The 17,071-nt window shown below is 40.9% G+C and overlaps 1 protein-coding gene across 5 annotated transcripts in view; it reads left to right on the top strand.

Annotated features, from left to right (window-relative positions):
* CD226 (CD226 molecule) overlaps positions 1–14,210 on the top strand; it is an 82,466-nt gene extending 68,256 nt beyond the window's left edge. For 4 of the 5 annotated variants that reach the window (XM_013052786.2, XM_004745621.3, XM_004745622.3 and 1 more), the window contains 3 exons: positions 3,888–3,990; positions 8,062–8,113; positions 9,861–14,210. In XM_013052786.2, coding sequence (XP_012908240.1) covers positions 3,888–3,990; positions 8,062–8,113; positions 9,861–9,974 — 269 coding nt within the window. In that variant the 3' untranslated portion in view covers positions 9,975–14,210. The remainder of the gene's footprint in view (positions 1–3,887; positions 3,991–8,061; positions 8,114–9,860) is intronic. The other variant, XM_045085210.1, reaches the window with a different exon arrangement.
* The last annotated feature ends 2,861 nt before the right edge of the window (positions 14,211–17,071 follow it).

The raw sequence follows: 17,071 nt of genomic DNA, 5'->3' as shown, positions 1-17,071 counted from the left end.
CTAGAGAGCGTGGGAGATCCGTCCCGACTCCCTGTCCTCATCAGCTTGCCAGATTGGTGGTTCCAGGGCTGTGTCTTTTCCCATAAGCCAGTGATAGTAAGTAAAGGGCTCGGCTGAGTCCTGCGAGCTGTTGCAGCAAATGATCGAACTTGAGGAGATGGTGGGAAGCTTGGATGTATCGCCGGTCGGTCGGTCAGGGACGGGGGGGGGGCCTGGATCTGGGATCGGGTCTGAAGCGGGAGGAGGGAGGCGATGTTGTGGGACTGAGCCCTTCCCGGGGGTCTGGGCCCACTCGGGGGAAGTGAGTGTCCGCAGCCTCGTGAGTAGAGAAGCAGTTTTGCTCTAGTCGGTGTTTTTCTTCAGGAACCCAGTTCATTTTACATGCCATTTCATTCAATGCTAGTGTATGGCTTGACATACTATGTGTTAAAAGATGTATAAATATAAGGAGATCGGACGCCAGCAGGTCAACATTACTAGAAGAAGTTAAAAGGAGGTAGCATGTTTGACATTGAAGGATACATTTAAAATTTGGATTTTTAATTGAGTGTGACACAGATAACCAGTACATTTCAGTGGTTTCTACTTAATTCTGTTTAACTGAAGTTTAATAAGGAATGCCATCTTAATTCTTAAGGATTCTGAATATACTTCTACAAAAGACATGATCTACGCCTTGTACTTGAAATATCACCACTAAAATTTGTCATGTTATTATGTTTTAAGCATGTGGACCCTTACGCTTTTATGTTATGTTGTTTTTTCTTTTTTCTAATTAACAAGAGAGCAAGAAATCCTTTAGAAAGTTTGGAAAGTACCAAAAAGCCAAAAGACAGAGTTGCTTTTAGTTCCCCTCCCTGGAGATGATCACGTGGACATTTTGGCGTTTGTGCCCTCGCAGACGCTTCTCCCATTAAGGCCGACACTTGATGGAGATGTTACAGCACATGCAGTTGCCGGTGCTGGTTCTGAAGTTTTACTTCACTTTGTAGTCTGAAGTCAGGAGTCTTCCATGTCGTTGGAATTCCCTACACACAACAGCCAAGTGTCTATAGCCAAGGTTTTCAAGGAATGGGCCTCAGGTCAGCCACATAGATGGTGCACGGGAGCTGCAAATGCAGACCCACTGGCACCTTCTGGATCAGAGGTTCGGGGAGGGGTGCCCTCAAATCTGTGGCTTCGCAAGCCCGCAGGGGATGCAGATGCAAAGTGAGTTTGAGAACGACAGCCGGGTCGTCTTGCTCTTAGTCTACTGGAGGGAGATGAGGATTTTCTTTTTGCTGTTCTAAGTGTTTTACAGAACCCTATGTTCACATTTCTGAGCACTTCTTTAGAATAAAGTAGTTAATTGAATGTGTAAGCACCTAGTAAAAGGGTGTGACACAGAGACCGAATTCCTTCCCGATGCAGCTGGGGTAGTTTCTACTCCTCCAGAGAGAGCTCGAGATGCTCTGTCTAACCCCAGTCTGCCTCTTACACAAGCTTGTTCTTCATGTGCTTTTCCATAGTAAGTTATTTGTATCTTTCGTATTGTCTTCTGTAGCCTTCTCTTCTTTAGAGAGAGAGAGAGAGAGAGAGAAAGAGAGTATCTGTGCTAGTGGCAGGGGGCAGAGGGAGTGGGAGAAAGAGAATCCCAAGTAGGCTCCATGCTGGGGGCAGGAGAGGGGGCTGGATCTCAGGACACTGAGATCATGATCTGAGCTGAAATCTAGAGTCAGGCCCCACCCAGATGCCCCAACGGCTTTTTTTTAAATAGCAAGGATGTGTTAAATATACTATTTTTTGTTTTTTTTTTTTTGTCTTGACATGTTGCTTGTGATCATTATAACTACAGATGTTTTTCAACTCCCCTGGTCAACCCTATATATATATTTTTATGCCATTTCTCATTCCGGAGATTAAATAATACTTACTTATATTTTCTTCTAATGTTTACATAAAGAATTTAGAACTTTAGTCTATCCAGGTTTTTTTTTCTTTTACCGTAGCAAATGTCTAAATAACATTTTTAAAAGTGGTTAAACAGTTTTCCCGGAGTACTGTCAGTGAATATTTTAATCATACCTTTCGTTTCCTCACCATGATTGCCCGTTTGATTTAACCTTAGCATCTGTGATAGTCAAATTATTTCAGTACAGCAAGCATGGTCCTTTTATAGTCCTGTGTTACAATGCGAAATAAAATAATTTCAGGTATTTTGTTCAGTTCTTTTTTATAATGTACTAAGAACTTAAAAACCTTAATTTCTTATTTGACAGGGAGAAAATTTCATTGTTCCTTTTGTAGGAGTGGTTCAATGTATTTTTGTTCTGAATAAATTTAGCTTTCCCTTTCTCCATCATATTTGGACAAAAGCCATTCTTAGACTGTATGTACAAAGTCTCTAAAGTTCATGCATTTTTCTACTTTTCTTCCCCTAATAGGTTCAATGAGTTTGAAAAGTGAAAATAATGTTTATTACTTGACTTAGTTTCACTTTGTACAAAAGGACGAGTGGATGTAGACTTGGAGTTCTTATCATGAAAAAAATTGCAGCTAAATAATAGGTCAAGAAGGAAGAAATAATCTGAGGGAAAGAGCAGGGAGAACCCAATGAAAAGCATGATTTTCAGGTTGCCAGAGGATTGCAGGCCGCATGGGAATTACAGAACAAGCATTGGGCTTCACTCTCAAGGTTAGAGGGAGGTCGTGCTGCTCATATGCCACAGCCTGGCCCCTCTCGCTTCAGAAGGGTTGTTGCTCTAGTAGTTCATCACTTATTTGAATATTACCTCATGGGAGTCTCAACCACAATTCTGTGATGTCATTAGAACTTTTGTCATTGTCATGGCTTGACAGATGAAGAAAGGCATCAGAGCGGGGGAAGGAACTGGCTGGAGGTCACACAGCTCAGGAGCGACAGAATCCGGGAGAGAACGGCCGATTTCCAGACCATTGTTCTTTCTGCTTAAGCACTCCATCGGAGTAACCGATGTTTTCTGATTACATTTTATCATTAACTCGGATTGAGTAGGAAATATTTCTTAAATTCTACTTTTAAAATTATACCATTGTGTGAATGGGCTTCATAGATCACACTTAAAAAGTAACCTTCATTTGTGTACTCTTGATAGTTATTTTTTTTTCTACAAAAGATTTTATGTATGTGATTGGGAGCTCCTTAAGGTGAAGGGATGTCACATGCACACAAGGGATATCGAACATGCACTCTTTCTATTCTTGTTGTTTTTTGGATTTTTAACTGAAGTCTAGTTGACCTACAAGATTTAATGAGTTTCGGGTGTCCAGTGCAGTGACTCAACAATTACATCCATTGTGGAACGTCACCACGAGAAGTCTCGTTACCGTCTGTCACCACGGAAGGTCATGACAACACTGTTGACTGTATTCCCTGTGCTGTCCTTTTCATCCTTGTGACCCCTTTACTTTATAACTGGAAGTTTGTATCTCTTGATCCCCTTCCCCTACATATTTATTTTTTTAGAGGTGGGGAGAGGGGGAGGGGAAGAGGGAGAGAGAGAATCTGAATCAGGCTGCACGATCAGAGCGGAGTGGGACGTGGGGCTCGATCTCATGGCCCGGGGCCGAAATCGCCAGCTGGATGTTTGACCCTCTGAGCCACCCAGGCGCCTCTCCCTTCATCTGTTTACTCTTGTTCTTCTTAAGGGGTTAAATCTAGCTGAATCGAGGAACTCATCAAAATCTGTGCGAGGTCACAAATATTTAGAAGACTCTGAAGTAAAGATTGTTTTCTTCCCTTCGTCTCGTGTTTGTTCATTGGATTGTTTTGAATTGTTACTTTGATTAATGTTCCTTTTCCTCATTTTCCACCATTTTTTCTGGCTTTAGCTGAATTCCCAATTCCCACCATATTTTTTTCCCCCTAGGTAAAACTGATAACCAATACACTCTCTTTGTGGCCGGAGGGGCAGTTTTATTGTTGCTGTTTGTTGTTCTGATTACCACGGTCACCGTCATTTCTTCTAAGAGGTGAGTATTGCAGCTCATGCTGAATCTTGGCTCCCCTGAGTCATGCTGATGTGCGGGGCTCTCTGTTACTAACCCCGTAGTTGGCCAAGCTGCCTCCGCACTCCCATGCAGAGTTTTGGGTGTTTTTCTGACCCAATGAAGGAAGCAGTTGCGGTGATACCAGAGGAGAAAGCTAGAGTAGTTCATTTAAGAAGTAGGAGGAGCTGCTCCTGTGTTAGCAAAGCTTTCATATTCCGGGCAGTCAGCTGCTGGGACCTCTGCCGCGTCACCCCTGCCCTCTGTCGTCCTCCTCCTGCAAGGAGAAGAGGGTATTGGGTGAGAGGTGGGGTGTGTGCGTGTGTGTGCGTGTGTGTGCGTGTGCGTGTGTGTGTGTGTGTGAGGAGAGGGGAGTGGGAGGGGATATACTGAGTGGGGAAGACCAGGGCTGAGCAGTAATAATGCCCTCATCAAACATCTGGTGCGACAGTCGCAAACAAGGCGTGATGGAACACACATTCTCTTAAACAAACAACATACTTTATAAGGTTGTTCAGTGTCTGCGACAAGCAACGTAGATGCTACTCCTAAAAAAATTATTGAGGAAGAGGGGTGTGTTGGAAGGGGCTACATTAGAGAGAGTAGGTGACCACGGGCCTCTACTACAGTTTCCTACCTTGTACTGTCTGTGGCACTCTTGGGAACTTGCTGGAGTGTTCTGGGTTGACTCTGCCCTGTCTTGCTGTCTCATGTTCACCAACTCACATGTCTAGGAGTTTGTGGTAATATTAGCTGTAATCATACTGAATTAGAATTACTCTTTATTCTTGTGTTCTAATGAAAGTGCTCTTTTGTTAGCAGAGGGAAGGAATACATCCACCTCTTCTCTTGCATCCCAGCAGTATTACCAAACACGTACTCTCTCGCACACGCACACACCACACTCACATTGCACATGCATGCGGATTAATAGGCTATCAGGTAGGTTTCTCTATCTCGTCTCCATATCCCGGCCTCACCTCTCTGGAGCTGGTATTACAGCTCCCGGGGGTGAGTCACTGCTCCCAAACTGCTGCGGGCCTCCGCTGTCTCCTCTCTTTCTTCCAGACACATCTGACTTTTCCTGGTTGCTCTTCTGAAAGCGAGTCTGATGGTGTCCTTCCTGTTTAACACCTTCTCTTGTCTTCCTGTTGCCCCGAGAATAATGGTAAAACTCATGAACCCGTATCAAAAGCGCCCATTTCCACCTAATTAGTGGGGCCCCAACCTAATGCTCATTTATATTTGCTACGTTACTGACAAATTTTGTTAAAACTGCAAGTCTTACTCTGTGAACGTACCCGACTCCCCATTTGAGTAGCTAGCAAAACGCTGTTTCCCCCATGTTTGCTCTTGCTCCTGGGGCTCATTCAAGGCGTGGGACCCATGTCTCCTTTGGGAGGTCTGTCCTGCTTCTCCCTCCCTGCAAAGAGACATGATGTCACCATCTGGAAGCCACTGTACTTCTGCTCTGTTGCTCCTTGTGGCCTGCTTTATAGCGTCATCATTCCTGGGCTCTCCTCCCTTCGTTCAAAGTGACAGCGACTGTGTCTGATTCATTTATTAGTGTTTGATAGCGTTGAGCACTAATCTTCCAAATAATGAATGGTCAGCCAGCATTTGTCTAATTAAATTGAAACAGAGAACTGTCGTTTCCCCTTTGTCCCCATCACGGGCCGTCTTCAAGTCTCTCCCCGGTCGGAAATTGAGCAAATTAGCAAACTGAGGGAAGGCATCCAGGTTTAGTGACACTAAGGAATTTTCTACTGCTTCACCCTAGTTGATGAAAAATGCACCGAGGGCCGCTGTGACAGCAGGTGCATGCGGGAACACGGTGACATGGTAGGGGAGAGTGAGTGACAGCACGGATCTCCGGAGGGTCACAGATGTTGGACATGATGGATTTAGCTTCATGAAAATGCATCACTTTTACATGAAGAGCTAAACTGAACTGTAGACTATATTGTCCCACTTGGTTAGATCTGATAAAAAGGTTGGTGGACTTGAATGCGTAATCATGGCAGCACATCGCAAAGGAAGAAGTGTTTGTTCTCTCTCACCTTGTTGCCCGTATCAGTCTGGAATGGAAATGTTATGAAAAATGACCCAAAGGCTCACATAGTGGTCTTCAGAACTCGGTCTTTGTACAGTGTGCCTGAAAGAAACCGAGTCCTCCCTTCACACCTAGTACCCCAGAGCCTGTGTGTCCAGGGGCATTTCCCGCACCTTCTCTGCTCTCAGTTTGTGTTGCTTCCAGGTAGAGATCAGAATGGTCATGTTGTTAAGGGTGGTTAAGGGGTTGGTGGACATGCGTAGCATTGGTTAGGTGTGGGAGGAGCCAAAAGATAGTCTACACATTGACACGTGTGTCTATAAGAAGAAATGTAATGTTTAGTGTGCAAAACGTCGCACACTTCTTTTTCCCTTTGTTGTCAACTTTGATGTTCACAACAAATAGGTTCTTTGGCTTTGCCTGGAGCTCTCCCAGATTCCACACTGAAAATCCCTCATTCTGGGGAAACTCCTTAAAATCAAGCAAACCAGAGTGGCCAGTCAACCTAGAACAAACCACAGTGTTCACTATCTTTATTTTACAGAGGAGAAGACTGGATTTTATAGGTGCAAATATCTGGTAAATTGCTAAGCACAAGTTAAACACAGAGGATCTGACTCTAAGTTTCTTGTTCTCTTTGCCTCATCATACTGAATATTCTAGGCTTATGCAAACAATATGCTTATTTGGACCTCTTTGGGAAAGTTAATCTGTATTATGATACAGCGAGCCTTGTGAACAATGATCTAACAAAAGATTCCAAGGTCGTAGATTTGTTTCTTCATTTGTAAAAAGAGGACAGTAATAGCATCTACATCACAGATTTCTTTTGAGGAGTAAATAATTCATGTGGAAGACCTGGAAATATCACCTTCGCATAACAAACTTACACATCAAAAATTTAAATAAACTGATTGCATAAAAGATTCTTCAAAAGCAAACAAATACACACAGAGTAAGATCAATCTGTGATGATGTCGACACAGTAGGAGGATTTCCCAGCAACGAGGAGAGAACAGCATCCATCATCTGAACAACCTTTCCTTGGAGAGTGACGAGTGTGGCTGGTTCTTAAACTTTCCGTGAAGGAATTACAACTTCATCTTTTTGCATAAAGGGAAAAAAACCCTATGTTTTTGCTTCTAACCCATCTCCTCCGTGGTCTGGTAAAAGTCTTTTCTGTAGGGGGTGAAAAAAAGATAGTCGTCATCTCCTGTAATAATATTTTTCTGCGCTTGGGGTAGAGTCCTTTTGTCCAGTGCATGTTCAGTTATCGTGGCCTCTTCTCTTCTTCTCTTGAATTTTCAAAGATTCCTCCTGACTTTAGGTTTTATAGTTTTCACTGGAATGGTGGAGAGTTTACAGAGTAGCATGGCTCCAGATGGCCCAAGGAACTGGGGCATCATGGCTCCAGAAGCAGTGAGCCTGATAGTCATGAAGGAAGATAGTAGTTTCAAGTCCCGATACTACCACTAACCAACCACATGATGTAGGGCAAGTTACTTTTCCTCTCTTGCCTCTGGTTCCCAATCTGAGTTAAAGACAGAGTTTTTGATGAAAGCTACATAAAATAATCCATTGAGGAGGTCTAGTAAAACACCTGAAAGTTTCTCTAAAGCTTAACTCTATTATCACTGTCATTCAAGAAGTTACACTGTTGGCATTGAAAAGGAAATTTTCAGTTGTGGGAAATCTCTAAGCTCAAGGTTATTTGGAAAAGGCAGTAAGTCATTTATGCAATAACCTACTATGAACCATTCTTTAGTAAGCTGCTGAGATTAATTACTAATATATACTGGCTGGATATCCATTTAGATGCCTTTACCCATCTGTGGAAATTGAAGAATTAGGTTAAGGGAATTTTGAGTACGTATGTATGAAGCAACTTCAACATATTTAGTGAGGGCATGTAGGCTGGGGCACAAGTAAGGTATATGACTGTATGCAGTAGTCCTAGTGCTGGGGTGTAGATCTTAATGCCTCTACTGAATATGTCTTCTCAGGAGAAGGAGTCAGAAGAAACTCTTTAAAGACTCTTGTGATGCACAGAAGAAGGTAAGTTTTCTCAGAGCTGTCTTTTCCCCCCTTTTGTACATTGTAATATCCTGTAAAGTCAGTCCATCTTGCAGTCGACAATTTTATTGTTCTCCTAGCAATTCCCTGGCCATGTAGTAGATTGGCTGTTTGAGGAAACACCTGTTCTCTGACTTACTCTCTTATTATTGATGCCCTTTGAAACAGTTTGTCTTACTTTCATGCTCATTGTCTCCACTATTGGCCAGATTCTCTCTTTAACATATATGATTCTGTTTACAAAAATTTTTAAAAAGATTTATTTGTTTTATTTTAGAGAGAGAAGGAGAGACAGACAGAGTGGGGGAAAAGGGTAGGTAGAGGGAGAGACTCTTCAGGTAGACTCCCTACTGAGCATGGAGCCCAATGCACGCTTCTATCTCATGACCCTTAGATCATGACCTGCGCTGAAACCAAGAGTCAGATGCTCACCTGACTGAGCCACGCAGGCACCCCTGTTTACACAGTCTTACAGCAAAGCATTTCCCCAAGTGTTATCTAAAATTACATAAATTTCTCTTCAGTTTACTTATTTGCAATTGAATTCTATTATGACCAAAACATCAAGTAATAAAACTTTTCTGACAATCTAATAGGTGCGCTTCAGATTTCTGTTACCTATTTATTTCTCGGTTTAAATTTTTCTTCTGTTAGTTCCTCTGTACACAACAAAAATTTTTTTCTGACTAATTCCTGTCTGGCTTTTTGGCTGTAACTGGGAAGACTAAAGAAATCGTCGCCTTGTCTCATCTGCCGCTGCAGCGAGTGACGCAGCAGTGCCGCCCTGTGCAATGTTGGGGTCCCTTCTGTGTTCACCATTGTCCACGAGAGCCAATATAAAGCCACATTTATCGCTGTGAATGTCAGGGGAGGGAAGGAGCTTTGCAACTTCCTACTTTGAGTGTTCAACTTGTTCAGACTTTGGTAGAGTAATGATATTTTGAACGATGATTAGAAAGATAGTAAGTTGGACTGTGAAAGAGAAAGAAACTGACCTATTGATTGTTTTGGGGTTTTCAGCAGGCTCTGGAATTACCAGTGGAACTGCAACTTTCCTTTTGCTTTTTCTCTGTAAGCACCAAAACCACTCTCAATTTCCAAAGTACTCACCAAAAGACCCCTCTCTGTTTCTCTTGTTTTCCTCTCAGTTTCTCTCTGTCTCACCGATGGCTATAGATTTTCTGCCACATACATGTGTAGGGGGTCACAGTGACTTGATTAGTGTAGAGAATGTTAATGCGTATATGACATCATCTTTAAAGTAATGCCAGTATGTTTTGTTAATTTCTTTTATTGCATTTAGTTGCTTATTGTCAAGACATGACACTGTATACTTTTAAGGTATTATTTATTAAAGCATTCATTCAAAAGAATTTACCAAGTACCCACTATGGGAAATACTATACTAGACTCCCATATAAAAATGAGACTGGTAGTTCTTATCAAAACAGCCTGGGATATTGGGAAAGAGATCCAAGACTAAGTGTTTCATAGCCTAATACAGCAAGTGACAATCTGGAGTAGCCTCCTGCTGCGTCTTACTCTGAGCCCAGCAAGTCAAAAATGGGATTTTTTCATAGAAGTTCAGTACAATGAAGGGCATGTTTTATGAGATTAATTATAATAGAAATTTGACTTACACTGTGGTCGATTTGAGGAGAGATTTGCCTTGAGTATCTTTATTGGCTGCTGAAATGCAGTGCATCATTGACATTCTGTCTCTTTCTAGGCAGCCAACAACTACAGAAATCCCGACTCTACCAATCAGTCATCGGATGGTGCAAGAGAGGATATTTATGTCAACTACCCAGCCTTCTCTCAGAGGCCAAAGACCAGAATCTAAGCGTTTTCCTTGAGCTGAGCAGATTTATGATGACTGTTTTATATTATTTTTTTCCCACTACTCAGTGCCTACCCTGAATACTAGTTGGCTACATTTATTTGATTTGATAGGAAAAATACCTTCTAACCTGGAGAACATTCTTAACAGAATTGTTTCAGAAACCCTGATTCTCATTAGTATATACGTAAAGGGAAACTCACTGAGTCACGTTATGGAACAATCCAGAGGGGATCCAGCTTCAGACAAGAGTTATTTTCGAAGGTTTAAATGTCACATCTTGGATTAAGTATGGGCATAAACCTGTTTCTGGGTCTCCTTTCGTGGTGTTGGATCTACTGTATTGGTGTTGGCCTCTTATTCACGTGTTTCCTTGTATTTCCAACAACTCTTGGAAATTCATAATCCTTGTTTCTGCCTGGTAGAGAGTTTACTTCTCTGATAAAGTAAATGGATTTGGTTATTTAACCATCATTGAACAGGCATCAAGACTGGAAAGGATGTAATGGCTTAAGTCAATTAAGGGTTCATCTCTAGAACAAGGACCGAGGCCAAAGCTTATTACCAGGGAATTCAGAGTATCATTAGAGGAGGGAGAGGGGAGATGTTGGCTGGTGACCAACAAATGTGGACTGCAAGCCATTCCCAAACATCTCCTGTTGACCAACTGAGAGGAGAACACGTGGACAGATCTGGGTTAGCGCTGTCTCTCCCACTTTAAAATCTGCTCTATCAGCATAGGCCAGAAGAGTAGTTGGCAGCAGAAATAAATGAATGGTCAAGAGGAAGACAAATAGAACATGGGAATCTCTTCCTTTTCTATCATCAAATGAAAGAATCCCTGATTCTGCCTGGAACTCTTCCCACCCTCTCTGGCTTAGCTTTATGAGCAAGGGTAGTACATGGTCCAATAATAACTTCATGTTTTTGACATTGAATTTTTCTACTTTTGAGAACTATTTTAAATATGTGAAGTCCCTCAAAAGAGTCAGGCATCTAGGCATTATTAGTTGTTTTTCTTTTTTAATAATTATGGGAAATATGAATATAAGAAAAAGAATGTTAGTTGCAAGTGTGGTTTGGGTTGTGTAGAACCATGACGGGGAGGAAAACTTGGAGGGCTATAGGGAAGGAGGAACAGGGAACAAAGAATGGGAAGACACAGAGAGAACCTTGTCTTCCTTTACAGTTTGGCCAAAGACAACCTTAGTGATGTCAATACACAGTAGTTAGTGACTGTCCTGCCATTGTCCACATTCTAGATGGGGTCACATAATGAAAAGTAGTTCTGAAGCTAAATAAGGATCATGAGCACCTTGAAGCCACAGTGGTCATTACCAAAGAGGGTGATCATTCATGTCTCAAATATTTATTACTCATCTCTAAAACATTCACCACAAAAATTGCATGTAAGTGTCAAAGCTGTAGGTTTTTAATGATAATTTTAAGTGAACCCAAACCAAATTCTCATGGTATCTAGGCAGATTTGAAGCTGCAATTTACAGTCTTAAGTCAGTCAATGGATATTTTATGATGATAGCTTTAACTACTGTGTGCGCCCCATAGAGCAATGATTCCGGGAATTGCAGAAATTGTGGGTGCCCCTGCCGGCTTCAAAAGAGAAAAAGCAAAAATGTCCACTCTCTTGAGGTATTTCCAAATTCTCAGTGACTAATATGGGTGAGGAGGAAAGCATTTCTACCAATGCAATATGGGGAAATGAAAATCCCACTTGAACAGAGAAGATGATGGGGTTGGGGGGTGCTGGGTACACAGTACAACCAGATGCCACTGTCTTGGCAGTTTCCCTCATGGAAGATTCTACAGCAGAGCCTGCAGACTGGTCTCTTAAAATTAAAACCGGTCTCTTTTCCCATGCATGTTTTGCCTTTTCTTTAATCTGTCACTCAGAATATTTATGAGAACTATATCCTCTGTCCCTCTTCTTCGTGTATTCCTCCTCTGCAGAGCTCAGGATTTTTCAGGCATTTAGAATCCTTCTTAGTCCTGCTGGAATTTCTCTGCACCCCCCCCCCCCATTGGCCCCACCACGGGTCCTGTTACACTCTCATCTGTTCATGCTGATGAAATTCTACTCACTAAGGTTCTTTCCCTGGCCATCTTTACTTACTAAGGAAGCACTTTCATTATTGTCTGTTTAACATCATTCCTAATTAACTAGAGTTTTCTAACTCTCATATATATATACCTACTATAGAAATAATACATGGTATAATAACATTGCGTGTGTATATGTGCTACACACACACACACATAAGTGTGTGTGTGTGTGTATTTTCCCTTAATCTGTTGTACCTACTATTCTGGTTGTTACTAAGGAAACCGATCAAAACTGTTCCGCAGAATAAAAGGTCAGAATTGAATTAAATTATGTTTTAAATCTTTTTTGAAAGGTGCTACTTAGGGAGCAAGATGCTTCCTTGGATTCTTTTTTACATACATAATTTATGATGATATATAATATATTACATAAAAATCTATGTTTTCTTTGAATGCCATAAATGTAAATTTGAATATTTACATGAAAGTAACTGGTTATAGGGAATTGCTGTGTGATGACAAGTTAGGTAAGTTTGTTAAATGTCATTACAGAGTATGCAGTTTTGTTGGGGAAAGAACACATGCCATTAACCTACGATGACTAGATATTGATTCTATTATCATCAGACAGACCTTGAGACATTATTTAAAGGCCTTTATGCACACTGAGAAAATAGAATTGAAATTTCATTAGCTTGTAATTATGCTTATGGATGCGAGGCAGCAGATGAGGCTATATTCTTTAGTTAGTAAATATTAAATTAGTAGGATTTTTAAGGAAGTCAATTTATTACTAAAATATTATATGTATACATTTAAAATACATTGGCTATCAATTTACAAGTCAAAGGAAGATAAAAATAATTTTAGTAGATTTACTTTCATTGTAAATATTCAAGTTATGTTGATTTATATAGAACTATCTTAAGTCACATCTGCAGCTGTGTTACAGTAATTCACCAAACTGGTAGAGTCCACATTGTAATTAGAAATTGCTGTAATCAAAGTGCTTCTCCTTGATTTATAATAATGTGCTATATTCTGTACCGCTTGTATGAGATTTCAGCAAGACTGGAGGTGTTGCAGAAGTCAATATTTATAAAGTTCAGATGGAGGCACTTAATTGTGAGTACAATCTTTAGTTTCTTTTCACAATAGTGAAAAAACATCTTTGGGAAATATAAAGTGATGCAAACTTATAACACAGGTATCATCATTAGTTTGGCCGCTAGTAGAAAGTAGTGCCTTGAAAGTCTTGACCTTCACATTCCGGCTTTTACACATAAATTAATATATGTTTCCACTGGTCTTTTCATTGGAATTATTTTAAGTCACGTCTCTGGGCTCTTATACATTTATCTGAAACATAAAACAAGTATTTTAAAAAGCTTTTCTATTGCTCATGACCCATATCTAGAGCTGTGGCTTCTAGAATTTGCTGCAATACGTTCTAAGGGAATTTTACAAATCTTTAAGGTTAGTTTACATAGTATTTCAGATTCCAAGCACTAACTGTGTTGGAAGGGGTGGTCATAAAAGGCCTAATCTGGGGATCTGTGTGATGAATGTCTGCAGTAATTCCCATGTATTGCCTATTGTCCCTGTTTGAATGATGAGTAATATAGTCACCCTGTGTAGAACATTTTTTCCAGTTTTATGTGCAATTTCAGATTCTCTGGTTTTGTAAGGCATTCAACGTCCTTGACATACTGAATTCTGTTGTTTGAATAAAGTGCAATGTCTCACCATCATTAGTTTTATTTGCCATCAAGGAATATTAGGAAAAAAGTCCTCTAAGAGGAATAATATTAACATAAAGAGTTAAATGTAGAAAAAATTCAGACCACTGAGGCTTTATAACTTCAATATCAATGCAACGCTCAGTGCATTTTCTAAGTGCATGTAGTTCAAAATCAAAGTTCTGTATGAGGGGTTTTTGGAAAAAAAAAATGTTTCTCGCCTTTCACATTTTCCCTCCATTGAGACAACAGATTCCACTTCCTCCAATTACTTTATTTTTTGCTACTTTTCTGAAGAGCAGGTTATATCACTAGATCTTTTTTTCAATTTTAGACATTATTTACTGATGTGGTTGCTTTCTTCTCCAGGAACTCACCACACCTTTGTCACATGCCCACCCTTCCAAAAGATTTGTATTAAAATTGAGTTATTTCAGTATTTGGTGTTTATGTTTTTATGACTTTGCCAACACTCTTCTCAGCTGGAACAAATGGTAAATATTGTGCTTCTCTCCTACAGAACTTTGGTTTTAACCTAGAGCTAATAATTGTCTCTTTTTAGCTTTCAATAGTTCTGTATTTACTGTAAGTTTATCTCAAACTCTTCACCAGTGACCTAGATAATCTCCCCAGATTCTCTGTGATGAAGCAGATGTTTCCAACAATTTTAACTTCCTGAAAATGTTACCCTAGACTTGGGTCATTAAGCAGTGGTGCTTAATAGCTTCCTGCAGAGCTGTCAGCCTCCGCCTCCCTTCGGAAAAAATGAAGACAAAGGAACATAAAACCTGGAATCAGTTCTCAAAAATGGCCTAGTACAAAAGGCTATGAGGTTCCAGAGTGCAAATGTTACTCAGTGCCCTGAACAAAGAACAATAAGAAGCCTATAATATTTGGGATTCTGTTTGGAAGAGTCGGGGGTATTTCTTGTAATCTTTGGAAGCTCATGTTGACTGTTCTAGAAAAACAGTTAATTGATTTGAATGAGATGATAGGGGTGGGTTATAAGAGCATTTGGACCCCAATGTTTGGGAAACGGGGAGGAAATGTGGCAAATCCAGCAGTCCATAAGCAGGATGGCACATTTCAGATAGACTACTATAAATTCAGGACCTTGTGTAATACCTGAATCTATTACTGGTATATCCAAATATATCCAAGGTTGCTTCTGAATAAGTTAGTGAATAGACAAATACAAGTTATAATCTATACCAGTACTCTCAGGAGTACTGGACTAGTGGCCAACAGTTCGTTTTTAATAGTGTTATTGAGATCGGATTTGGATATGAAGATTTACCTGCTTCCCAAAGAACACATCCGTAGCACATTATTCTTGGACTTTAACTTTAGTCCAGTTTACTGATTTTTAAAACTGTAACTTATGACTAGACAGACATGTCTTTACACAAAATATCAATTTCTTTGTAACATATTACCTCCAACATTCCAAGTAAGTTGAGTTGAACTTTGTCCATGTTTAGTGGAAAACTGCTAATTAAAATAATATAAATGTCATAAAATTATACTGAGTACCACTTGATGTGTAGAAACAAAATTAAAGGAAGAAAGCAATGCTAATCTTGCACATGTGGCTAAAGAAGCAAAGGTCCTTTCTGGACTGTGAGTTAAAATATCCCCTGAGTTTAAAATGTCAAGCAAAACTCTCCAAATCCTGGAAGAGCGATGCCAGACCATATTTGTAAGACAAAAATTTGAGAAGATCTGATAAGTTTCTTCACTCTTCAAAATTTAAAAGAATCTCAACTTATTTTTAATTTTTCTGGAAATTCACTCTTAGGATGATTTCCTTAGTCAGTCACTTGTTCATTACAACCTTATCCTAGGTATTCAAGAGCACCTCTAGTGAAAAACTATGTCTCTTTAATCAGATGATTGGGTAAGTTTTTGAACTCTCCGAATTTCTCTCGATGTTACTAAAATTTCTTATTACAGATTTTGATGTGTCTTTGGTCTGTGACATTCACAAAGATTTCTCCAATAGAATTGCTTTCCCCTTCTGCTCCCTACTCCTATCCCTGGTTGTCAAGCTTTCGATCCATTTCCATGAAGGCCTGGTCCCTGTTGATTATGCTATTATTATTATTTTTTAATTCCTTAGTGAGACAGGAAGACCACAGGAGCCCAGACTAAGTTTGAGACCTGGGCTCTGGCGAAGTCCTTTCCTCTGGAGGGTAAGCGTGTCTTTGTTATTGAGAAGGTTCTTGGCTTATTTCACAGTGGTGACCTTGCTCTTTTCCTTGCCAGAGACATGAAGGGACTTTTCTCAGGTCCTCATGATGAGAATCTGTTGAGTTTCCTGGAAGAAAAGTCCATGAAAAGTGTGGGGTCCCCCCCAGGGTATGGTCCCTGTGAGTTTCTCACAATCCTATTACCCACAATTATATGCCAACCGTTTACCTTGCTCACCTTTTTTTTTTTTTTTTTTAAATTTTATTTATTTATTTGACAGAGAGAGATCACAAGTAGGCATAGAGGCAGGCAGAGAGAGAGAGGAGGAGGAAGCAGGCTCCCTGCTGAGCAGAGAGCCCGATGCGGGACTCGATCCCAGGACCCTGAGATCATGACCTGAGCCGAAGGCAGCGGCTTAACCCACTGAGCCACCCAGGCGTGTTTCTCATAGTTTGCGGCTCAGGTGCTTCAGCCCCCGGGGAAGGAGGTACTGGTTGTTGTAGTTGTAGGGATGCGTTTGTCTCTGCAGATTTGGAGGTTTGCCTTCAAACCTCAGTTCTCTGAGAAGTCGCTGATTTTTAATCTGTTTAGCTCTCTCTTGTTGTAATCAAGGCAGTGACATCTTCCAACCTCTTTATGCGTTAGCATTAAACCTGGAAGCCCTTCCTTGGGTACTTTTTTTTACCTTTTAAGATTTATTTATTTGACAGAGGGAAAGAGAGAGAGAGAGCGAGAGAGAGCGAGTGAGTGCACAACAGGGGGAGCAGGACAGGTAGAAGAAAGCTCCCTGTTGAGCAGGGAGCCTGATGTGGGGCTGGATCCCATGACCCCGGGATCATGACCTGAGCAGAAGGCAGATGCTTAACCGACTGAGCCACCCAGGCGCCCCTCCCCATGTATTTTTTTTTAATTGATCTTATTTATTTATTTGACAGAGAGAGATCACAAGTAGGCAGAGAGACAGGCAGAGAGAGAGGGGGAAGCAGACTCCCCACTGAGCAGAGAGCCCGATGAGGGGCTTGATCCCAGGACCCTGGGATCATGACCTGAGCTGAAGGCAGAAGCTTAACCCACTGAGTCACCCAGGCGCCCCCACCATGTGGTTTTAAT

The sequence above is a fragment of the Mustela putorius genome, unplaced genomic scaffold (genome assembly GCF_011764305.1).
Source record: "Mustela putorius furo isolate JIRA1106 unplaced genomic scaffold, ASM1176430v1.1 tig00000835_pilon_pilon_pilon, whole genome shotgun sequence".
NCBI classification, from domain to species: domain Eukaryota; kingdom Metazoa; phylum Chordata; class Mammalia; order Carnivora; family Mustelidae; genus Mustela; species Mustela putorius.
The sequence above is the reverse complement of the archived record's forward strand: the minus strand, read 5'-3'. Positions and strand labels throughout refer to the sequence as shown.